Source organism: Branchiostoma floridae, chromosome 14 (assembly GCF_000003815.2).
Source record: "Branchiostoma floridae strain S238N-H82 chromosome 14, Bfl_VNyyK, whole genome shotgun sequence".
NCBI lineage: Eukaryota > Metazoa > Chordata > Leptocardii > Amphioxiformes > Branchiostomatidae > Branchiostoma > Branchiostoma floridae.
Window position 1 is genome coordinate 13,892,462 of NC_049992.1, and position 24,295 is coordinate 13,916,756.

A 24,295-nucleotide genomic window follows, 5' to 3' on the forward strand; every position below is an offset into this window, starting at 1 on the left:
TGTGGGTTTTTTTCAGATCTTCTTAAAGATTGAAGAAGACGCTCAAAAATGAAGCTTTTTGTCTCTATTTGGAAGCCTTACAAACTAGGAGGTATTTTTACTTTTGAATTCCGCAGCTGGTATTATGTCAGTTTTTCTAGATCTTGTGTTGGCACACATGGTAATGATGCCCCTTGCTGCTCTTGTGATGAATAGTATATTCAATGGATTTAACGATTAACGGCCTTATGAAATAGTATTGCAATGTTGCGCGTGTTTCGGCGCAATTGTTAGGGAATACATTTTTGTAAATTTCATATTTTCAGCGCCAACACACATGTACAGAAAATCTGTATCTGTATCTGTATCTATATAGCCGGTATAACCGCCATTCGGCGTAACACACCAGCTTCGCAGGCACGCGGCGCGGCAGCAGCTGGTTATATTACACTGAACGATCCGTCACACCTAACTTTTGCACATCTAACTGCAAGCGTTCTTTAAAACTATCCAGAGAAGATGCCCCTACTGTACTTGGTGATAACAAATTCCAATCTACGATAGTTCTGGGAAAATACGAATTTTTGAACACATCAATCCTAGCTTGGAAACTCTGGTACTTGAAGTCATGGCTGTTTCTTGTTCTTTTTTGAGCTGGTATTAGATACTTATCAGTCGGTACGTCCACCAGCTTATTGGTCATTTTGTACATCATGCAAAGTCTGGACATTTTCCTTCTGTCTTCAGCGCGTGCATTGTCTACATTTAGAACAGTACGTCATTATGCTAAACCTGTTCCAACATTAACCGCAAAAAATTGATTAATCCCCATCAACAATTGGTTACTAGTATGCCGTCGCTACATTCCATGAAAACTTATACAGAAGCCGGATCATACTATTGCATATATAGAAGGGTTTGTAAAGAATGTATCTCCCAACATCACAGATTTAATGCCCTTGCAATAACCTACTTAAGAAAGAGATTACATTATTTGGAGGGAGCAGCTTGTTCCATGTCCATGTAAAATCATAGGAAACGCGAGGAACACACTTCTTAGCCATTAAGAACAATAGATAAAAAAGGGCAAGCCTCCTCAAATTTCCTCATTGTTGTACATGTCACAATTGTGTCAAGGACATAATGGTGTTTGGATAAACGCCCTAAGCGTAAGTAGATATCGTTTATGTGAAGAACTTGAACATTTCTTGATTAGACATCAATACTACATGCTTAGTAAAATCATGCAAATGGCAATGATCCTTTCCCGTCGTGTAATAGCTAACGTGGCAGTGGTTTGTAAAAAGGGGGTTGCGGGGGGGGGGGGTTGGGCTAGAGGCAAATCAGACGGTCTTCTTGCATATCAACAGGTCGTAGTTCTAGCCCAGGCGTTGCTGTAAGATGATATGCGTATTACAGTAGATTTGATTCGATTTATTACATATGTATAAAACATACAGCAAGGACTAACTAGCCGAAGGCCACTATGAAAGATGGCCCTGGTAAGTGAATGATATACAGTATATATTGGTAAAATTTGCTTCCGGCTCCGTGTTTTAAGTTTTCTTCAACAGTGCCCACTAGGTATGCTGTATTAGGAAAATCTCCTTAGATGGCCCCCAATTTATGCTAATTAAACAGATCCCCAGATCCTCTGGCTTTAAAGGTGACAAGGACGTTAGTGTCAGAGTGGATTTTCATTCGCCGTCTTATCAGCACCAAGGACAGCCACGGGAAGACGGATGGAATAAACTTTCCGGGGTAAATCCCTCTTAAGCATGCGGCGCGAAACGGTTTACGAAAACCGCTCACAACTGCAATGATCAAGGATAAGGTTATTATCCCAGATTTTATTATCATCACTCTTTTCTCGTTTTCATGGGTTTCAGTGGGCGAGCGGAGCAGGTGTTCAACTGTGCTTGAGCCGGTCTCTTTGTTGATTGGTCACAAATGCTGAGTTTTTATACTGAAGAAAGAATCCATGATACACATTATCTAATCCTTTACAGAGGCTGAAAAATATTTATTGCCCAAAACTCCTCACTAGCCCTTGGTGGAAGTAGCAACAAGAGGACATGTTGAACTGTACGGACGAGGCCCCTTGAGCGAAGGACGCCCTGCTCTTTGAAGTGAATAACTCTTGATGTCTTCAGTCGACCTCGTCGGACGTGAAAAACAATTTGATTGATATTTAGTGTAATCACGCGCCATCCTCACATGGACACCGTGTCTGCAGCTTTCAATTATGGCCTGCCAACGGTTCGCCTTTCAAATCCTGACCAATCAAACCCTTCAAATCAAACTGCCGTGCGTAGTTAAGCATGAAACAGGACTTAAAACGTGACCCGCCACATAACATAGAATTCATAATGAATAGCATGTTAACAACTTGAATCAGACATTCATTTCATGATTACCATTGGAAAGTGTCTTTCAACCATATCATCACCATATCAACCATATGTATCCATCTTTGATGTCGCCTACTTGGTTGACAATATCCCAGTTAACACCGACATCATCGAAGTCTTATCTATAAATAGCCGTAGGAATGTTCATCATCAGAATTGTACTGTCTTGACCAGAATGACGTATTTTGGATTCTCTGTTTGTTTTTGTGCAAATCCTGTAGACCTTCTACTGAGAGAGATCACAGTCATGTTTAGGCGGTGTCTCACTGCACTTGGGGCACCGGTACGGCACTGCGGGGTTCGAAAGATACTCAACAAATTTCAGAGATGAAGAACGAATTTTCTCACGTTTTGTGTATTTTGTTGTCTTCGAAGTAATGGTTTTACGTTGTACGTAATATCTTGATTATAAAAAAGATCGGCGAAAATAACGCAACAGTGCCGCAGTGAGCGAACCCCGCAGTGCCGCACCGGTGCCCCAAGTGCAGTGAGATACCACCTTTTGCAGCGGTGACACAGAACAGCGAGAAGAATTATCGATCTGCCACGCCAGGTTGACTCTCGGGACTTACATAAGCCTAAGTACACATACCATTAATGCCATTCACGGAGCCGCCGTGTGTGTCCATTAATATGTTCACCAACGGAAGACTTGAAGAAGACTCTATTATACTGCGAAAAGAAATGACACAGCATACGATTTAGAACCAAAGACAATTCCAATTAGCTTGCCCTCCCAACTAGAACCACATGCTGGGGAACCAAGACGTTTGCTTGAGAAACCGACTACTTTAGATCTGCGCAAAAAAAGATGCCTAGGTCCGGGAAAATCTAAAGTAGTTCTTTCAATTGTGGAATGATGCATAGGACTAAACCACGCCATGGTTTTACTTCAAAGAGAAAACCGTTGCGTTTTTATTGACAACTGATGTGCTTGCAATGGCTCACTGTGTACTCTGCTGTTACATCGCCTCATTAGTGCCATCTTACCGGTATACCAAACAGGGCGCACCTAAATGGGCATATCTAGACGCCATTACTGATGAGCGGTAACAAGCACCCTGGTGTACAATTCTAGACATGGAGCATACAGCGTGGGGTTGTCAAATATGGAGAAATAAAAACACCATTGCATCCAGTGGGTGGTAAAAACTAACAACGTACACAAGAACATTCAGTTTGATAGATACAATGGAAACTATGAAGAGAAAAGTAGCAAAACACGTAAGAAGACACACGTCAACATTATTTCTACTTCAGATGACACCGGATACAGTTATGGTAACAGCGTTATGCAGGAAGAAGAGTCTTTTCCTAGTATCCTCAATCTAAGACTTTCCATTTCTTCTTATATAGCAAAAGGGATCCTTGTCGCTCACAGCACGTCAAAACGTAATGTAGAGAGATAACCTTGGTGAAAGTGCTTGTAGGACAAGTTGGCACTCCACTGGTGCTATTTTGAGCGAACCTGCAATCGATCGTTACTTCTGAATCAGTTCATTGGCCACGTGATTGCAAATGATTACTTTGATACGAGCACGTCTGTGATTAAAGGACAGTTTTAAGAGGACAGGATGTCGACAAAGACTGGTATCTGATCAGAGTTGTAATTAGATCAAATAGCATGAATGGGTTACATATTTTTTACTTTATACTTCAGCTTTCAGACATTTTTCATTATTCTTCTGATTGATGTTTTCTCCTGTCTTTATTTCTCACAGCAGGTTTCCCTTAACCTGATATTAGTAACGGAAAGTCACAGAAAGTGTTCTTTTAGAGGTCGAACGTTGCATTGCAAATTCTAAGGCACCTAACTCTTGAATTTTAGATTGGATATTAACGTCATTGTATTTCCGTTTCTTTAGACTGTTGTTTAAAATGACTTTCAATAGTATGTCATCTCAAAGCGGATAACAATGGTGTTGATATCACAACATTTCCGATGTATATACAATATATGATGTGCGTATGTTAGCTGAGTTCAACAACCTGAAGACCAGCAACGCATCATAGTACTGTAAATGCAGAAACTTTCGCGGTGGTTTAGTGTTCGCGGTTTTCGTGGTGGTCGCTTCACCGCGAACTTAAAACCACCGCGAACAATCCATAGCAGTAAGAGATTACAGTGCATGGTGCTACCACGAAAAGCCATTTTGCCCGCTACCGCGAAATTAAATCCCCGCGAACTTAAATCCATTTACAGTATTGTTTTTCATCCATACTAATAACAGGGCAATTAAGTGGGCCTATCCATCGTGTTTGTAAAACGGACAGGTACCTTTACACTTTGAATCAGAAGTTATATTTGTAAAAGTATCTCTTTTTGTGAAGAGTTATCTTAGAAGCTATATAGACATTCCATAGTAATATGAGACAAATCTACACGCCCCCTCAAATGATACGCATATGAATTTACCATTGATGTATTTTCACCTGTTTTTGTACACTAGATGGAACTGACTGAACTCCTGGGTCTGGTCACGTGTCTCTCCCTCACATCGATATCATCCAACGGCCCGCAAAGCATTGTGGTCTCTGGGTACATACTACATCCGGAACTCAGGGGCAGCCCTTCATTGGTCAGTGTCCTTCATCTCTCCGTGTGATCAGAGGATGGCTGTAGTGTTTGACTTTTTTTATTACACCAGCCGCTTATTTCACCCAATGTTATACAACTATCATGGAACATAGGCCTGCGATCAAAGAAAGTGCCCCAGGGATGATAAATGATAAAGGCAAACCTTCTAAGGCCATGTGTGTGTGGTAATGCTAGTGCTATATATAGCTGTGCACACAAACGAACGGTCCCTGGTTTAGTACTCTGTAGCCATCTGTCTGGTTCCCTTTGAGATGTTGTTAAGCAATCATAAAGGCTCAGTACATGGCTGTGGGGGCGTAATAGTCTGCCTCTATTGCAGCTTATACAACGATTAAGGGCAATTTAAGGGTGCCTCATATTCTACGGACCAAGGTCGACGTGTATACAATAGTTGATATCAGGAATCTCTGATGTTCTCTTGTTTTACACAGTTGCTGCGGCAGAAACGAAGCAATATCACCGCTGACGAGACGACGGTTCTACCGACTGAACTACCGACGGACAATTTCAGAACCTCCCCGCCAAACGTTACTCTCAACACCACTGCTAACGTCTCGTCCTCCACAGCTGTCAATCAAACGGTAGCGGTGACGCCGTCATCATTTGTCTCAACGTCAGCTACTACCACGGCAAACCTGAGCAGCGCAGCGACCAATGCCAGCACACCGTCAGTGAGAACAACACGATTTGCAACAACATCTCCAAATATTACCGGCAACAACAACAACAACAACAACTCCACATCCTCGACTTTTAGGGCAAGCACAGGTATAGACCCGTATGCCTCGGTCACAAATCCAAAATCCACCACCTCACAGAGATCAACATCATCGTCGAAAGCAATGCTCAGTACAATCTCTACCTCTACAACAGCTAACCCATCTACGGTGAAGGAAACATCAACGGGGCTCCTCAGATTTTCCTCCACGTTCTCTCCAAGACTGACTGCTGTGCAGTCCACGAAGCACCTGGGTATGGCAAGGTCTACGAATGTTTCACCTACGAATATGCTGCCAACGACTCCGGCCATAGACAACCAGACGACGCTGCCTCCAGCGAATGCCACAACTTGGGCGTGGTACGATGACGAACAGGGTAAGACTCTATTCTTTACAGGCAAATTAGTCCATCCGTGGGGAATAGGTCAAAAGAGGTTCAGGTTTTATATATATTTCATTGTAGTCTTCATAGTACAAATCACAACATATCTCAAACCTATCAGATACAAAATACAAGAGACAGGTGTAAACTATAGCAAAAGCAATCGCGTAGCAACAAAAAAACTACCCGTCTTTTGGGACAGCATATAACGTTTGCTTGTAAAAGTATTTTCGCTTTAGAGCGTTGCCATCTCTAGAGAGGTGACCGAATAATTTATTCACGTCCAGGCAAAGGCCATTCCGCGCCATTACCCGCTACCGTGCAATGGTGAAGTGCCAGGGATTAAGATATCCTTCAGTCGTATTGACACTGGCTTTACCCAAAGGGATGCTAGATCCACCATGGGAAAGGTCCATGAAAAAAATCGATTTTCAACCCTATTTAGGAACGAGATAGATAACAATGGTCTTAGAGGACTAAGTGTGTAGTTCAAACTTAAATATAGTTTGAATTCAGAGAAACATAATACTATTAGTCTGTAGAGTTGAAAGTATTACGTTTCACATGTTTGTGGTTCTCTCAAAGGCATACTGGTGTCGTGCATTTTTATGGCAAACCAGTAAACCAGTTATCATAACAAACTCAGCACTTTTTCATCTCGATACAGACATAAAAAACGGACGTTCCTCGAAATAATGACGCATTCATTTTCTTTAGTTTTAGTTCCCTGGCAACGTGTGGTTCACCTTCACACCAATTTGTCATTCAAATGTAACCACTTTTGCAATATCTAAATATAATAATGATGATAGTTACATTAATAGTAATGATGATATTTGCAGCCTAAGTACTGATGTTGTTGCATGTTGAGTAGCTTTCATGATCCATGCTGTCCAACTTGTTCCAGCACTTTATTTCACAACCATCTCAAGATCTCGTCATTGTTTTTTCACGCTACCATAAACCTTGAGACCCGTTAATGCATGGTTAGACTACTTTCCATGTATATCAAACAGCCTCGCACGCCGATAGACATAGGTTCCACCTATCACACGTTCCAGACTACCATCCACGTCTCTGGCAATAGATAGAAGCCTCCGTACAGATGACTTCATTAGGGAGGACGCATAATCTGATCCCGCTAACACCTCAGCTACACAAGATCACCCTCATAGATTCAGACAACCTCGAATGGAAAAACATTCGATCCAGTTCTTATCACTGAGGGATTCCCGTTCACCTTATTAAGACCTGGTCTTACATGTGGTCATCACAAGGTGAATCTATCCTCCGGGCTCTTTACGCTACACAGACATCACATCAAGCGTGTATTGCTGCCAGTAATGTACGAACATCATGGTACTTTCGTGGATAAACCAGGCTGATAACAAACTGCATTTTGTTTGAAGAGCATAAGAGCAATGAGACGAAAGGGTTTGTTTGTTTTGCAAATGTCTGTTATCTCCTGTGACAAGTTTTGTTGTCTTAGTTTGATTGTGAAAGTTAGTCCTGACAAATTTCTAATGAAACACCTTTTCAAATATGATATTACCTATTTTTTTTTACATTTATGGATTGGATAGCCCCTAAAATGTTTAAGAAAACTCGACATGATTTTCATTCGATCGAAGTAGTCCGTCTACACCACAACACGAGGTTTAAGTCGGCAGTATTGTCTGCTGGTATTTTTTAAGAAGGTGCTTTCATGTCTGTGGGCCATGTTTCATACAATCAGGTTACACTAGCTTTGAATGTTCCTTTGGAATGTCATTAATATGAGCGGGAACAAATTTCACAGAATACTTCAACACGAAAAGACAGATGACGAGACAGTAAGCTCACAACAACCTACGTACCATACAATGACATTGACTTCATCTACAGCAGGCAAGAATACGTAGAATGTTTCTTCACCACATCTTGTATTTTCTCATAACATCACTTTTTCCCATTCCTTCATTGCCCCTCTGTTGTCCACTTACAGTCGCCGAGTAAATGCACTGTCTGAAACGCAGTGTCTACATCTATACTGTTGCTGGTACTACATACTGATACAAAGACTAATCCGTCCAGGCTTTGTCATTTCTTTTTAACAATTTATGTCTTACTTGCTTAGTAAAACCTTTAGCCACACGGGCGGCCAAATCCGATTAGTGGTAAGTTGACAACCAAACGGATACACTATTTAGACCAATACGACTGCTGCTCTTGCCGTCCCTCCATTAGGTTTATCTGACTTCCAGAAGACTGTGATGATTGTCTCCTTCTCCATCATTGGTGTGCTCTTCGTAGCCGGCTTCATCGTTAGGATATGGTAAGTTATAATTAGATTTATCACACATTCTACAGTTCCTCCAGACAGTCGGGCAACTAGTCACAACACTGACCAGTAAACCAATGAAAAATTTCTCTGAGAAACCTACAGGACGAACGGATAATATTGTACGAGCGTTTAGGAGACATTCAAGCTAGCTTAAAGAAAATTCGCAATTGTGCTTACACTTACAAAAAGCACATTCAGAAGTGTAAACGTCGCTCAACGTTAGGGTGAGGAAAATGAATTTTAGCATGAATGTCATTCAGAATGAGCGGGAAAGATAACAGACATTAAAGTTTGTAATAGAATTGAGTGTTTGTAATAACCAGGTACACTACAAGGGTGTCAATGTAAATGTAGTTCAGAACCAAGGGCGAGTTAGCACGTCAATGTGAATATCATTCAGCTCCACCGACATAGAAACTGCTGTCAGTGTGGATGTCATTTGACACCAAAGACACATACATGAATATCTACGCGAGTGTCATTCAGCACCAAGGGCAGGGAAGCAGGGACGTTGCGTATTAGTCATCACTGCCACAAATGCAAGGTATCAGACGTTGATTGCTTTCGCAATTCAATACATTCATGCATAATTCAACGTCAATGTCACCAGTTAAGTGTATAGTAAACAGATAGAATGACACGATATCGAGGTGTGTGTATTGAACACAGTGTTTACAAAACAGAACAAAACAAAATATCGTAACGCCTTGCCGAATAAAAATAAAACGCCCCACAAGAAAACGTGACTCGTTACTTTCAGGAAGATTGAATGCGTAATGTATATCTAGTTAGGCGGTGTACCATTAAAGCACAAATTGGGCAGGTCTTAAGTGACATAATACTGCTACGAGTCACATTACAGCCATTAAATAAAAGAAGCGGTATAGAGTCCTAGCACGCACATAGCAGGGATGACGCCATCATGACGCCATGGAAAATATTTCATTAAATATCGGGATGTGGCGCCACGGTAAAACATATAGGTCTATCTATTTACCTTTTGATTCGTGTTGTGTTAGGAAAATGAAACAATAACTTACGATACCCCCTCCCTCATAAAAACTGTATGGGGTTAGCTATTGCGGTAGTTCAGAGAGTAAAAAGTTGGAATTTATAAAGCAATTCAATATAGATTGACCGTGAAATAGTTGGGCCCGTAAGGAAGAGAGTTTCAGGGCTTGTCCTACTGGGCATAAAATGAAAGAGCTGAAGAAATCAAAATTAAAAAAATTGAATAAAGAAAGAATGGAGATATTTTTAACTGTTAGTAATGTTCTTTTCTCGCCTCTTGAAAACCTTGCATTTTTTCTATTTATTTATTTATTGATCTTGTAGGGTAGTCCCTTCAGTCTAGCAGACTGATTTCCAAGGGAGCCCTGTGACAATTCAATCAACATGAACAATAATCATACAACATAAAACGTAAATAATCGAACATAGGAGAAATAACGTATCTAACTCAGGCTCAACATAAGTAAATACTAACGACTCATGGACGTCCTTCCCATGGCCCGACGTGATCTTGTAAATCACGTTAACTTCTTTACGGCCGCCTCATTCACAACGTGCCTGCGTGCTCTGGGAATCAGCCTGGGATCTAACAAGCGAAAGGCCATTTAACTTTATATCTAGGCGACATCACTCTTCATAAAGGCGAAGGATGCTTTAAAAAGCCCAGTCAAAGAATTTTCAAAGAGTGAGAGTAGTGGCCAACCCTCCTGTGGATCGTCAAATACGCGAAATGCTTCATCAGATCCTATCAGGACGGACATGCGAAATGTAATCATCCTAAAAGACGTTCTATTGGATGAAATCAAAAGCATCAAAATATATATGGCCTCCTTCGGTCAATATTTACTTTACTTTATGTATTGATATCAGACGTACAGCGTTGGATATGGCTAAACAGTTCTATACCTGAATGACAGTCTCTCCCACATAGAGCACATCTGTAAGCTGATTTAGGTCTGTTACATCAAAATATGGCAATGGTAAATGAACGTATAGAAGGTGAAGTCGGAAATACGTGTAGTATTGTGAGCTTCGTTTGCCTCATGATATGTACGGGCCTGTGGCTACAAAAAAACGTCCTTTGCACCTGTCAATCACGTTTAGCGGACTGTTCCCGCCACCTGCCTCAGATTTGCGGTGACTTGCGCCCCATTAATTTCCATTTGTTTGCACCGCCTCTAAAGTGTAATAATGGGTCTGCGAGCGGCGGCAGGGATTTTCGGTCATGAATTTTTCATTAGTACATATGGGATGATGCATGGTGTGGTTACTACTAGATGAAACGGTCTGGGCAAGTTGGTGTTTCTCTGGAGGGATTCCGTGTACTATCTTATAAATCCTACAAATACCTTAGGTTTAAGTTTATTGATAGAATAACCCAGAGAGATTCCAGAATCCATAGGCGTGTATGTGCGAGCTAATGCTAAATGATGACTGCACACGGACAGGCAACGTTTGTATCAAACACTTTCCGCTTCAGAGTCAACTTATCCGAATATCAACAAATCATTCCCAGTATGATTAAGTTTGCTTTAGGGCAAATAGATGAAGGGTCAAACGAATTCACTTAGAAGCGACAGAAAAACATGAAAAACAAACGGTAACCAATTTCTTATCTAATTCTCCGAAGCATATTTTTTTCTATCACGTTCACTGGTTAATGAGACGCTACAAGTTGGCATGAAGCCGGCTTCTCGATCACATCGGCATGGCACGTAGAACTTATTCACTATCAGCATGTTCTAGACCGACAAGAAAGAGATTCAACATGCGAAATAATAATACCCTTCACTAACAACAAAAAATAGCAGGAAACCCGGCGCGTCTATGGAATATGTCGACCACTCACGCAATCTAACGAGTAGGGAAAAGGAGGCCCGTGGGAAGATCATGTTTCTCCAAGTCTCTCTAATCATCCCCGGGTGGAACAATTAAGAAGATCTTCTGGCATCTCTTAGGAATGAGTCTTAGATGATATAACGTTACCAAAGTATTTCATTTTATACATGTTTATTATATTTTCTGTATGTTTCATGTTGCAATTAGCCCTCGGGCAAGAACTTGCAAATAAACTTCGCTTACATCATGCTGAACAGCTTTGTATGCACAGTCGGGTCGTGGCATGTGAAATGTGTGTCAAACAAGAAGGTTTACCCATAATAAAGTTGTTAAACATGTTTCTAAGTGACATCACAATTCTAAAATTGTAATCAGATCTGTATAAGTACAATGTTCATAGCCGATAGTCTCGGAGTGACCCCTCACGAGACTGTAACATCAGTACACTAGAATATGGTATATTTCAACTCAGATTGATTTAAAAAAAACTGAAAACGCAGTGGTAGTGATACTGGGAGAACAGCGATTCGAAAACAAGAGTAGTTATAACTTCAAATCATCCTTCTATACTCCAAGAATTACTTCCTATTACTTTCCTATTTTTCCAGGAATCGTTGGAACAAGGCTCAAATGGAAAGACGTGAGAATGAGCGAGAATGGAGGCGCAAGTCCCACAAGAACGCGCAGTTCGAGCGGCGAGCATCCGGGGCCTCCCGAACATCCTCTGTCAACTCTAGGCAGGTACTTGTGTTGTGAGGTGGACGTACACCGTTTTGTTTTATTTTGCTTCCCGCTACTTTACGTTGATTTATCGGTTACTTTGAATATGTGTTGATTCGCCATAATTTTCGTCTGAATGGTTTGTGTCACATTGTAAAGATATGAAATGTGTATGGCAGTAACGTATTATGTAAAAACAACATACTACTGTGACACATTTTCTGTGGTTTATACGTTAACAAGAGACAGGATATGTTAGCGCTTCCAAACAAAACAAAAAAATATTGCATTTACAGGTCGGAGATGTTTTTTATTAGGTTGACAAGGGAACATGTATCACAAAGTCACGAGAGGTTCTGAATTTGAATCGTCGTATTTCCTTAAACTATTGTAGAATTGAACTCGTTGCCATCTAGTACTGTAGGGTCATCCTTATTTGATAGCTTTAAGCAATGCTTGCAGTCAGATGTGCAATGGTTAGGTGTGACAGGTTGTCTTTTGAATATTATTTATGTTAGTAATCGTCTTCACGCGTACGGAATATAAGAAACATTTCCGACTGAGGGTTGATGAAACGTCTAATATTTTCTCTACAGGGGGTACGTGGCGACAAGCCTGTGACGGTCGACACCGTTGCCTTGGAAACCACTAAGATCCCGGATGTTGAGGACAGTCATCCCTATACCGTCGTCCCTCAGCTTCATATACCTGATCAGTGCGTCCACGTCAGCGAGCCAGTCTCCGCACATGCGCAGACGCGGTCTGACGAGTCCGCTTACTACGCAAAACCTAGCGTGGACACACAAGAGGAGCCCGCCGAAAGCTCCGAAACTGAGAGTATGGCGGACGCCAAAAGAAGAGTAGACTCTCTTCGGGACGATACCTCTCCGCTGTTAAGGAGAGATTCTAATCAGGTATCAGCCGCTAAAGACTGCACGGACGCGTCATTGGTTTCCAAGGACAGTATAGACGCAGCGCAAAGTAGAGAAAATAGATTGAAACTGGACGACAAATCGAAAAAGAAGGCCATAGGAAATCTAATAGACAGTAAAATAGATGAAGCCCCGAAAAGGGAGCGTATACCAAGTAGCAGCGATGTGAAAGTGAGATCTTTGCATTTCCCAGCAAAGTCGCCAGGAGGAGGACGGGACCCCAAAATGTCCGTACCTGAAGGACCAAAGTGGTTGTATCACCACGGCTCCCTACCTTTGGACATGAAAAAATTGCCGCCTGAATTTTTCGAGGAGCTTGGCATTTCCCCTCAGGCTCTGTTCGAGCCTGTAGAGAGACTCAACCTACAGGAGATCTGGAAGCCGATGGGAAGAACTCCAGCGCCCCCTATTGAGGGGCATGGGAGTTTCAGGCGTTCCCTTGCGGAAAACCTGCCTCCCGAGCACGAGGACAGAGAAGTGCTGAAGGACACGTATGAGGATGAAACTGGGATGATGAGCACAGAGCTATAGTGCAAAATAACTAGCAAAGTATCATTGGTAGTTCTTGACACATGATAAGTTTGGGGAGATCATGACGACCATGCCTGGTGCTGTTAGGCAGCTGTAACACCATGTTACCTAGTACCTGAGTTCCATGATGATCCACCATATTCTATAATCATATCTGCAGAATACTGCTGCACATTATTATGTATAAGTAACAATCTCTCAGTGCCACATACTACAGTTCCTCCGTGAGGACTTAGTGCATGATGTTTGCATATGCTCATATTCTGCGCTGGACGCCTTGTTTCCAACTTATATCCATACGTATTACTGTTATTGTCGCATTCTGGCTCTATTGATTTCGTACAGTTTAACGTCTACAATTTATAAGCTGTATTTAACAAACAGACCCCTCGAATAATAGGGGGAAGTGCAGAAGTGTATATTTCAGGACTCTAGATTTTCTATCATACAGTACTATGTCTGTGGCTTAGAAAATGTGTTTTGTATGTTGTTGCCTCTGTAGATGTCCAAGTGTAAATCAAGTTCCGCACAGTGCTATGATGTAAATGTAACCATATATTACAAACCCCAAAAAATGAAATACTGATCTTTTCATTGTGTTGCTTTTTACAAACATGAGGCCCAAGCCCTTCTAAAGACCCACAATTTTACAAGACCAGCAAGCTTTGGTGGTTCATAAAGAAAGACTCTAATATAATTTCATTCCACAAACACTTTTCAACACTTCGCATCTTTCTGTAAGTCAGGAAATAGTCATGTAACAAGTATCAAACATAACTGTGAAGTATATATGATTTTGATCTGAATGAACTAAATGTGAACTTAACTTGAACCAGGTAACAAAATACCAAGCCTATACATTCACCATATTGCTGTTGCAAAAGTAGTTGACCCTTCTGATGACATTGTTCCATTCACACATAACTGCAAAAACAAATCTTTATCATTATTTCCTCCCTGGTGAAAATCTTTCTCTCTATGTGTAAAAAAGAGCTCAGTGATCAAAAGCATTATGAATCTTTACAGATATGGAATCATGAAAACTTGAAAAGCATTTACAGCTTAAGTGATCTTAAAATGCCATACCTGGCTACATAAGCCTCTTAACATGTATGACACAATTGTTTTCTTTAATTAACTCATGAGCAATTAAGCAAAACCTACTTTCATCACCATGATATTCTTTGCTGAAATGTCATCACATCTTTATCGAAGGCAGTGTCTATCAGGTTGTTAAAGTACAAAACTCTATTAAGTCTGTTCTTCATGTAATACCAAATATGTCAATCTGATTTAAAAGATTCCAGAAAAAATAGGAATTCCAAGCAAAAAAACAATAAACTTTTATACAATAAACAAGTGAAAACAACATATGTTTTGATCAGAACAGTAAATCTAGAAAAGATCTCCGATTTCATAATACTGATGATCATCCCAGTCGTCGGACTCGGATTCTGAGGTATCGGGGAAACTGTGGGCACTGTTCTCATCAACATCACTCTCCGTACGCATCATCTCGTGTCCCGGACTCAGGCGTGATGGGAAGAGTCGAGCGTTAAGGCACAGGAATCTTTGGTACTCAAAGCACACCGGTGGCAGACAGTAAGCCTCGTGGTCCCAGTATGTAGCCTCCCCGGGCCCCTCACACAGGGTGTGGATCTGGATACGATCAATGGTACGGTCCGTATTCCTCGGGACAATGACTGCACGCAGTTTGCCCTGGGTAAACACAAAGGGCAAAAAGTCAGAATGCAATGAGAGATATCTTCGATTGAAATAATACAGAAACCGACATACTATCTATTTACAGGTCTGGCTTTCAAAACAAAGTTCTCTGCACATTTGCTTAAACTGGACCAAACAAAACCAAAGTACAACATTTTCTTTTTATATTCCACAACAATGTGTACTACACAACAGTGTACAGTATGATTCTATAGTATTCTGTAGTATTATTCTATTAATGTAGGCATAAGCATTTGCCCAAATAAACACCTTCCTCCTGTTATTACAAATTGCACTATAATTTATCTTAATTGAATAATGTTCTTGTTAGAACAGATGATAAGAAAATGTTGTATTTTGGTGTCATAACTTTAAAGTTGAATGATGATAAATCGTTCCAAACATATTATGTATTTGAGAAGAGGGCCCTTGTGACATATCAGCAGCACTAGAAGCACTATACTATGGATACTATGCTAACATGATTTGCATTTGAGTGATTTTTTTGCAAATGATCCTAACGAGTTAGTGGTTAAACCAGTTTTTCTAGTTAGCTGTACTTGTATTGAATTGTTCTGCTAGTTCATTCTAGTGACGCTGAAGAAGAGTGATGGATGTCACTCAAAACGTTCAGAAGTAAATATCCGTTTTTTATCCAGTTGTAGAGATTGAATTGTGTTTGAATATTGTTTACCTGAAGTCTAACCTTCATAAACATACCTAGAAGCACTAGTATTTCTTGACTAACCTGATAGCTGACCAGCTGTCCAGACGCAGCCTCTGGCAGCTCCAGCATGTCCTGCTGGCTCCACCCGCCTGTCTCTGGGCTGTACACACACATACGTGTCATACCCTCATTAACACAGTACAGCTTCCCTCCGTGCGCCCAGGCGTCATTGATGTACATACGAGTAGTGATCTTCGTCAACTTGAACCAGTGATCGGTGCTCACGTTGTAGCGGTAAAAGTACTTTGAGCTGACCACATATATGTACTGACCGATACTAGCAGTGAAAAAGTAGCCACCGAGGTATTCTGGGAAGGGTCTGACAGCAGTCCACTGGTTTAACGTTGGATCGAAACACTCCATTTTGTTTTCGTTATCGTTTGTGTCTCCGATTAGATAGATCTTGCTGCTGACGTGCGCTAAATCACAGGGGACTTTGTGTTCGTAAAGGGGAGGGGCCTTCTCAATCCAACGGTTGTTGACAGAATCGAACATTACAAACCGTCGCTGGAGGTGAGACATGTACACGACATACAGGATGCTTTGCTCAATGTCGACAATGATGGCTGAAGGACACTCGGTACCCGGGTTTGTCAGCTGGTACATAATCCTTGTCTCTGGGTCATACGCCCCTATGGCCATCGGTCCTCTTCTGGGGCCTTTATACGGATCAATCGGGTCGGCACCACCAAAAAACACATACATCTCTTTGGCATCCATACCAAGCCTACCCTGACTTGACCCCCTCATGCATAGGCCTGTCTCCCTGATCTCTTTTACTGCTGGCATGTGAGCGAAGAGATCTGGAACCTTGGAAGGTTGAATGAGATTGAAACGTACAAGACTAGCAGCCTCTTCCAAATAGGCCGTCCTCTCCTCAGTGTTGTGTTTGATCCATCTACAAGTAGACAAAGTGATGGAGACAAAATTGGTGTTAGTGGCCACAACATACATGTATGAAATTGTGCTCCACACTGGAGCCAAAAAAGTGCAATATGCAATATGCAAAAACTGCAATATAACTATATCATATTATAATGGCCCACCTCAGCGAACACTGATATGCAGCAAAGATGATGATGATATTATAGTAGAACCCTAAACATATGTAGAAAATAGCCATATATATATAACTATAAGTCACTTATTTCCCTGTGCCAATGACATATGTCTGTAAAAGAGCCCATCTCTACCTAAGGACCAACTGGCCAGTGTGCCTTTTTCCATTCACACAATACTGTCAACAGTCATCACCGGTCTGCATAGACCAGATTTTATTAGTCACTTGAGTAATCCTTTTTGGCCAGTTTTGAAAGTACTTTTCTTCAACTGGCTTGATATTCTATTGAAAGTTAGCATAGGCCTTTTCTCAAAAAGCACTGCCTCTGTAGGGGGACTGGAGGCTAATAATTAGTACATATAACGTTAGTTGTATAGAGTATAGTTAGCAAAGTGAGAAGCAGGAGTAGAATTCTCTCTGTGCAACCCACCTTTATATCAGTCTTAATACTAGATGGAATCTAGACAATAGATCTACCTTTCCACGGTCTGCAGAACTGCAAGTTCATCTTCAATGTCAAGGTCATCACAGGACAGGATGTCCTTCAGTTCTGATAAAGGGAGTTCCAAAAACTCTTCTGTCTGGGACAGCTGGGCGAACTTGCTGCATATGAAAGCTTTTGCTGCCTTGAGAAGCTAGGAAAAGAATAATCTAGGTCAGTAATGTACCATCCCTTAATACCAAAAAGACAAAGTTGTTGGTGATCATTCACATAGGTGTACTTCGCTCTGGGTACTGTTCTGTATATACATATATCATGTATATTAGCAAGATATGCTGCTGCGCTATGGCTTATAAATGTAAATGGATAATGTCAGTATGATTCTGAAAAGGTGTCTGAAACTTTCTTGGGGACCGTATGTTTTCCCCCCTTTTTAGCAAACCAATGCAGATCTCTACAGTGGCAGAAAAGTACTCGAGTCAAGGGGTAAAACCTATGGTGAATGGATGGATATTGTTTTGCCTATGAACAGTCCTGCCACTGTAGAGATTTGCTTTGAGATTGCTACTTTGACACATCTGTATTGGTATTACTTTAAGCCAAGACAATGTCACTTGAAGCATCTTTGCTTACCTCAGTGATGCCATAGGCCTGAGCAAACTGGTAGGATATCATACAGGTGCTGCTGTCCACCTGGTTCATCATGAACTGTAGACAGGTGCTGCGCACATGCTCCACCTGTAGTAGGTCCGAGGCCAGGTACAACTCCCTGGCATTGGTCCTGTTGACCTGCACTGTGCCACTATAGGCATAGTTTAGTATCTCCTCCATACAGCTGGCATCGATCTCCTGAAGGGATACTGTCTGCTGCTTGGCCTCACTAAAGCCTCCTGTAAACATGCCTGTGATGGGGGTTCACAGAAGAAGAGGGGTAAGTATAATATGTACATCAATACTTCTGCATGCGAATCCTGATTATCGTTCAATATGGTTCAAATCTGGTGGCAATGGTTTAATATATATTATAGGTTATTGATTCCAAAGCTTCTGGGTTCTAATACATAGCAGATAAGAGTGCAAATGTCCCAGATTCCTAGAATTAAGATTAAGACATTGACGTCCAACCAACTTAAGTAGCTGGGTGCAACTTGAGTCGGAGCTTGAGCTCATGAATCATGATTCAAATTTGCTTACTTGCGAAGTAAGGCGAGCATGCCACTAGAACCAGGCGATGGCAGGCAAACGAGCGCCCTTCCACCTCCAAATACACATCAGCAAGGCTTTCACTCTTCCACAGGCTGTGTACACTGGCGAGAAAGCGTCCAGTGTAGCTCTCATCGAGGCTTTTCAGTGATGGGACGCTCGCGGTGGCGTTTTCTGGGTCGACGGCAGCCATCTTGGACAATCTTTAGTCAACAATGGCTTAGTCCACTATAATATGGGTAAGAGGGCAGTTCTATAAAATAAACAACAAAAGTGAGCTATCACCATTTGGTTATACATGAGCAAACAACAACAGAATTAATCTCAATATAATTGTTTGAAATATGTATCTTTAGTTTTACTACCTGATATGAATTTTGGAATCACACTATTAAACAAAGAACCCTCCTGATGGCAAAGGTATCGTCGAATCATGAAAGGAAGATTTCATTAATTGAAGGTTAGTGCAGTTAAGTATAACCTAATTCCATCTTGACTAATTCCTCTCCATATATCCTATATCTAATGCAAATATACTTTACTATAAATTATCAGTGTTTTAATGTATCTTTAACTTGATTAAGAACATTTTCAAGCTTTCGCGAAACAAGTTTCTTACCCCCATTTTGACAATGGTAGAACCAACACGAAAGATGGCGGGTTCGGCTGGAAAATACGACTTCAGAATGTCCAAATTTAATTCTGACCACTTTTCTACTTCCTTCGCGTGGTTCAGGACCTTGCGGGAGGAACAGAAGCTGGTGGATGTCGTCCTGAACGTAAACGGGAAAGATTTCCACTGCCACCGGGCTGTAATGGCGGCATGCAGCCCGTATTTTCACGCGATGTTCACAGGTCAGCTTTTCGTTTTGAGCAGGCGCATGCACTTGTTATGTGTGTACGTTCGTTTGTTTATGCATGTGTGTTTGTGTGCCATTGTTATGTTTTGACCTAATACTATTGCATACACGTATACTGCTTATTCTCCTTGCTGGACTGGATATTCAGTGAGAAGACGATCTTGATTCTTGAATATCTGGATAGTCATTAGAATTCAGAAATACAGTCTGAAATTTGGATTAAAGGTTCATGAACTTGATGAAGAGAACAAGTTATTAGCTATGAACGTATGTATTTTCAACCCAAAGTTAGATTTATGAAGTATTGTCTTAAACAGAACATGTACATAAAGTTGCACTGCTATTAATTACCTGTATCATGTTTGATATGTAGAGGCTTACAGCACTTGCTACATTCTCAGTGTACACAGCAGTCCCAGACTCTACTGGTGTATTGACATTGTTTCATTGTTAAAAGTATGTTTGAATTGAACTCTTATATCCAAAATCCTCTCTCCACACATGTAACACAAAAGGAAACTTGTCGGAGAGCCGTCAGGAGAAAATCCAGCTACAGGACGATACAGCCGCAGGTGTGAAGGTAGAGGTGGCCGCCATGGAGGAGGTCGTCCACTACGCGTACAGCGGGGAGGTCCGTGTTTCCTCCGATAACGTCCAGCAACTCTACGTGGCAGCGGACCTGTTCCAGATAGACTTCATCCTGCAGCACTGTCTACAGTACATGGAGGGACAGCTCGACTCCTCCAACTGTTTTGGGATCTTCAGTTTTGCGGACATGTTCGGTGCCCGGAAGCTCAGAGAGAGGAGTCTGAAGTACATCTGTAGCAGGTTTGGGGAGGTCTCACGGGAGGAGGAGTTTTTCCAGCTCAGCCCCGGACAACTGTGTGACATTCTCAGCAGCGATGACCTAGCAATATCAGTAGGTCTTAGAATCATTTCATGAAATTTGGTACATTGTTGAAGCAATTCATTCAGAATAAAATTAAAAGTTGTTTCAGTTGGTCAAGTTTATTTTACATTACACATCATAGAAATTTACATTTTTATTTTACCGTTTACCTTTCTGGTTTTTAAAAGAGTGTTAGTCATAAGGCTTGGTATCACTATCAGTTTCAATAGCATCAAACGGTGTTTATTTTGTCCAAACATGTATGTCTATTGAATGATTGGTACTATTATGGCTGGATGTAATCGGGAAATTTTTTTGTGATATACTTAGGAAGCACTTTAAAGTAGTCCATGATTGATACACAGCAAAGAATGTGTACATCTACTAGTACAATTAATGATATCATGTTGAAAAATGCTCCATTTGAATGATGGCGAGGTGACATTTATTGTTGCGTTATGTTGTACAGTATACAAACAGCAGCACTGTTCATAATGTTTGTCAGAACAAGAAGGTTATGTGATATAACCTCCTTGGTCAGAACCAAAGTAAACGTACTACATCATGTATGTTACTATAGTATTGTTTCCCTGATGGTTGATATCCATACCAACACGGCCATGTGTTTTAACAAACCCTTCATGTTACCTGCAGGATGAGATGTCAGTGTGGAGTGCAGTGATCAGCTGGATCATGCACACACCAAACTCCAGGAGAGACAGTCTCGTGGACGCCCTGACCTGCATACGGCTTCCTCTCCTACGGGACAGCGATGTGGACTGGATCTCGGAGTACATCACTATGTCTCAGCTGGAGCAGGAGGTGGATGGACCAATGACATCCATGGACAAGGCTGTGGAGTTCTGGAAGGAGCAGCAGAGTTCTGCTCACCACAGAGTTGGGGAGGCGGAGGAGATGGTGGTCGTGTTTAAGGCCCGGCAGAGACTCGAGCCTGGCGTTGCCACCGCTGGTCAGACAGACATTGAAGCGGATGAGCTGGCATGTTTTACCAGGGATGGAAGGGTGTACAGCACAACTAAACCATGTGTGGGATCCCTCCTGCCACTGGGAGTGGTTTCTTCTCACGAGTGGAGCATCTACGTTTTTGCCTTCCCCGAAACTTCGTACCCGTCTTTCCATAAGTACGACTGCATACAGAATGAGTGGACTCAGCTGGCCTCCCCTCCCTCAAGACACGACTACAAGAATCCGTACGTCGCACAAGTGGGGGATAAAATCTACCTTTTCTTCTCTTCCGGTCAGACAGAAAACATGCACTGCTTTGACACGCGGCTGCAAGAGTGGAGGGTTCTCTCTGTTGTGCCCCGCGTTGTGTTCACGGACACCATGCTCGCCGTTGTTGACAAGTGCATCTACGCCGTCAGCTGCGAGTTCCTCTTCCGTTACAACTCCATTGGAGAGGAGTGGACCAAACTGTGGAGCCTGGCCGACTCCGGAGTCACTGTGGACAGAATCCGTGGGGTTGTCGGGGTCAGGAACACCATATACTGCTTATCACAGGACACGCTGTACGCCTACAGCACAGAGCGTAACCAATGGAGACAGCTAGACACAACGGGAGTTCCAGGTGTGATCACAACAAGCAGTGTGGACTCAGGACCGCACCTGGTCAGTTTCCTGGGCCACCTTCACGTGTTGGTCGCGTACAAGGGAGTGGCGATAGTCGGGTACAGGTTTAGTGAAGTGGAGAACAAGTGGGAGTTGGCCCTGCACATTCCATGCACGTATTACATCGGCACACAGTTCCACTGTATCACTGCAAAACTGTTTGCCTCTCGACTTGGAACCGGAGAACTCTTCAAAGATCCACTGCATGAGATAGATGGAACATAGACAGAGAAGTTCAAATCCAAAAAATAGCTTACGTTGGTGCTATTAGACTTCAGCCCACAAAGGATCTATGTCTAGTTTTCAGAATGTACAGAATAACAATCGTGATTCTGTAGCAAAGTATGTAAAACTGTCATCACCAATCATTGTGTCAAGATGCCTAAAGGCATTGAACAAGTCTCTCAAGCTTTTTTTTACATACTTGTACTGTGATGTTACTCTGATCAAAGAGCTACAAGGTAGATTTGTGTTTATTTATAAGATTCCATGTAACATGTTTGATGATAACGTACACAAAGCTGATATAATATTTTTAGTTTTTCCATGTTAGATTCTACTATGATAAGTAGATATGAGTGAAAAAATAGTTTTGTTATAATCTCTATAAAAATGTAACTCATTTATAGTATAAGAGTAAAGGTTGTTTTGATGTCAAAAAGACATTTGTGTTGTCGTACTGTCACAACTCTTTGTAATGTTAGATGCAATTCACTCAAGTAGTATAGTCATTCCGCAATACATTTTATATCTTCTAATAAAATGTGTCATGTCTTGGTAAAAAATGCATAAACATCCTGTGTACTGGCATATTGTTGTCATCTCAGCTTTAGGATATTTTTCATTGTTTTTTTACCTGATAGGGATTAGATGTTGTATTTTTGTACTATTCACGATACACTTTATTACCCACTCTTCTCGGTCAAAACCTGCATATCTAAATTCGAAACAAAACATAGAAACACACGCAAAATTTGTCCCATGGTAGATAAAAAAAGGTACATCGTCTTGTCGATAGAACTGCATATTTTGACAAACAGCGAGGATCAATTTACTGTTATAGCTAATTTCCTAAAACATACCCAAAGTAAAATATTGTTGGATGAGAAGTTTGAAAGATGATCCTAGAGCACTGTGTGGATGGATGATGGTACCAAGAGAATGAATGACAGTCAAGGTGGAAAAGAAATTATTTGAGGGGTGATAGGCTAATGTAGGAGCAACATATTTTATCATCAAGGTCAATCGTATAAAATTTCAGAGCATTTACATTTCCATCTCTATCTAATATGTAGTTCTATTAAACCACACAACGTAAAACATCAATTGCCAAGCTTTATCAAATGTGCGCATCGCTCGATTAACGAAACTTCAAAGATAAGCGTTACCGTGCATGTGGGCATACATGCCATCTACATGTGGATTTAAACAGAAAAAATTAATTTAATTTGATTGACTTTTAAACAGCTGATGAGCAAGACGATGTAGAACTCCACCATTGTGTATCTTGTGTTAATACACACATACATCCACACGTGCGTTTTCCAATATTTGTTTTGCAATCCATGGCATACTAGTATACATTTGCTTCTGTAAGATTATTATTATCAAGCTGAATGGACACGTCTACCAGTACCTAGCCTGATTTAATCGCGCTTCTCAGGCCCGTCGTACATTGCCGCGCGTCTACAAGCTCCGGATAGCGGAGTTTGCGTTACACAGACTAACCAGTACCATCCTCCGCTTCTGTGAACTTTAGTAAGGGTCCGTTTTACCAAGAAAATAACGCGTGAAATCGTGTACGTTCAAGTGTGTCTCATGGAGTTGTACATAGAAAACTGAATGCAGCTTAGACTGGTGTAGCTTAGATTGATCTAGCTTCGACCTAGCGGCCGATAATCAGCGACCCTGTACAAAAATAAATGGCCAGTAAAAGTGTATTATGAGCCAAAAAAAAAAGGCCCAGAGAGCGGCCTGGTACGCTCCGAGTCTACATACATGGACATACTAAAACAACATTGCAGCCTGTTATACCTTGCTGTAAAACTGACTGAATTAAGTTAGTTTTTGTCCTAAAATAGTCACCTTACCATATACAACATAACATACTTATCAACAATCGATACACGCCGACTTATCACAAACAAATAAGCCTGTTGGAAGACTGACTAATTTTAATGGTGCGCCGGTACTGCTGCAGTACTACATCTAATTATTCGACGCGATGCGGTGCGGTGTCCACGCACTCGCGCCCATCCTAACACTTGTGTTGGTGTTTCTCTGTGTGTGTGAAGAGTATGAATGCATCGTGAGG

General features: G+C 41.5%; 3 protein-coding genes across 7 annotated transcripts in view; 2 read left to right on the top strand and 1 right to left on the bottom strand.

Moving 5' to 3' along the window:
• LOC118430444 overlaps nucleotides 1-14,147 on the top strand; it is a 28,397-nt gene extending 14,250 nt beyond the window's left edge. For all 5 annotated transcript variants that reach the window (XM_035841312.1, XM_035841314.1, XM_035841317.1 and 2 more), the window contains 5 exons: nucleotides 4,841-4,969; nucleotides 5,421-6,084; nucleotides 8,317-8,404; nucleotides 11,872-12,004; nucleotides 12,580-14,147. In XM_035841312.1, coding sequence (XP_035697205.1) covers nucleotides 4,841-4,969; nucleotides 5,421-6,084; nucleotides 8,317-8,404; nucleotides 11,872-12,004; nucleotides 12,580-13,446 — 1,881 coding nt within the window. In that variant the 3' untranslated portion in view covers nucleotides 13,447-14,147. The remainder of the gene's footprint in view (nucleotides 1-4,840; nucleotides 4,970-5,420; nucleotides 6,085-8,316; nucleotides 8,405-11,871; nucleotides 12,005-12,579) is intronic.
• Nucleotides 14,148-14,226: 79 nt separating this feature from the next.
• On the bottom strand, nucleotides 14,227-18,833 carry LOC118430445 (kelch repeat and BTB domain-containing protein 8-like). The gene is made up of 5 exons (XM_035841318.1): nucleotides 18,595-18,833; nucleotides 18,034-18,302; nucleotides 17,436-17,593; nucleotides 15,920-16,796; nucleotides 14,227-15,165 (listed from the first exon to the last, which is right to left on the bottom strand). Exons 1-5 carry the CDS (start codon nucleotides 18,794-18,796, stop codon nucleotides 14,842-14,844), a joined length of 1,830 nt encoding a protein of 609 aa, XP_035697211.1. The 5' UTR covers nucleotides 18,797-18,833; the 3' UTR covers nucleotides 14,227-14,841.
• A 423-nt stretch (nucleotides 18,834-19,256) lies between these two features.
• On the top strand, nucleotides 19,257-22,206 carry LOC118430160 (kelch repeat and BTB domain-containing protein 8-like). Its single transcript, XM_035840869.1, has 3 exons — nucleotides 19,257-19,458; nucleotides 19,979-20,382; nucleotides 21,007-22,206. Exons 1-3 carry the CDS (start codon nucleotides 19,257-19,259, stop codon nucleotides 22,204-22,206), a joined length of 1,806 nt encoding a protein of 601 aa, XP_035696762.1.
• Nucleotides 22,207-24,295: the final 2,089 nt, after the last annotated feature.

What these genes read in the sequence shown, in the direction of transcription:
- LOC118430445 (XM_035841318.1), bottom strand. Translation starts at nt 18,796, where the DNA reads ATGGCTGCCGTCGACCCAGAAAACGCCACCGCGAGCGTCCCATCACTG. An exon ending in AGGCCTATGGCATCACTGAG is followed by an intron (nt 17,594 to 18,033) that starts GTAAGCAAAGAT and finishes TTCTTTTCCTAG; the next exon opens with CTTCTCAAGGCAGCAAAAGC. An exon ending in GTTCTGCAGACCGTGGAAAG is followed by an intron (nt 16,797 to 17,435) that starts GTAGATCTATTG and finishes GTCTACTTGTAG; the next exon opens with ATGGATCAAACACAACACTG.
- LOC118430160 (XM_035840869.1), top strand. Translation starts at nt 19,257, where the DNA reads ATGGCGGGTTCGGCTGGAAAATACGACTTCAGAATGTCCAAATTTAAT. An exon ending in TTTTCACGCGATGTTCACAG is followed by an intron (nt 19,459 to 19,978) that starts GTCAGCTTTTCG and finishes GTAACACAAAAG; the next exon opens with GAAACTTGTCGGAGAGCCGT. An exon ending in GCGATGACCTAGCAATATCA is followed by an intron (nt 20,383 to 21,006) that starts GTAGGTCTTAGA and finishes TGTTACCTGCAG; the next exon opens with GATGAGATGTCAGTGTGGAG.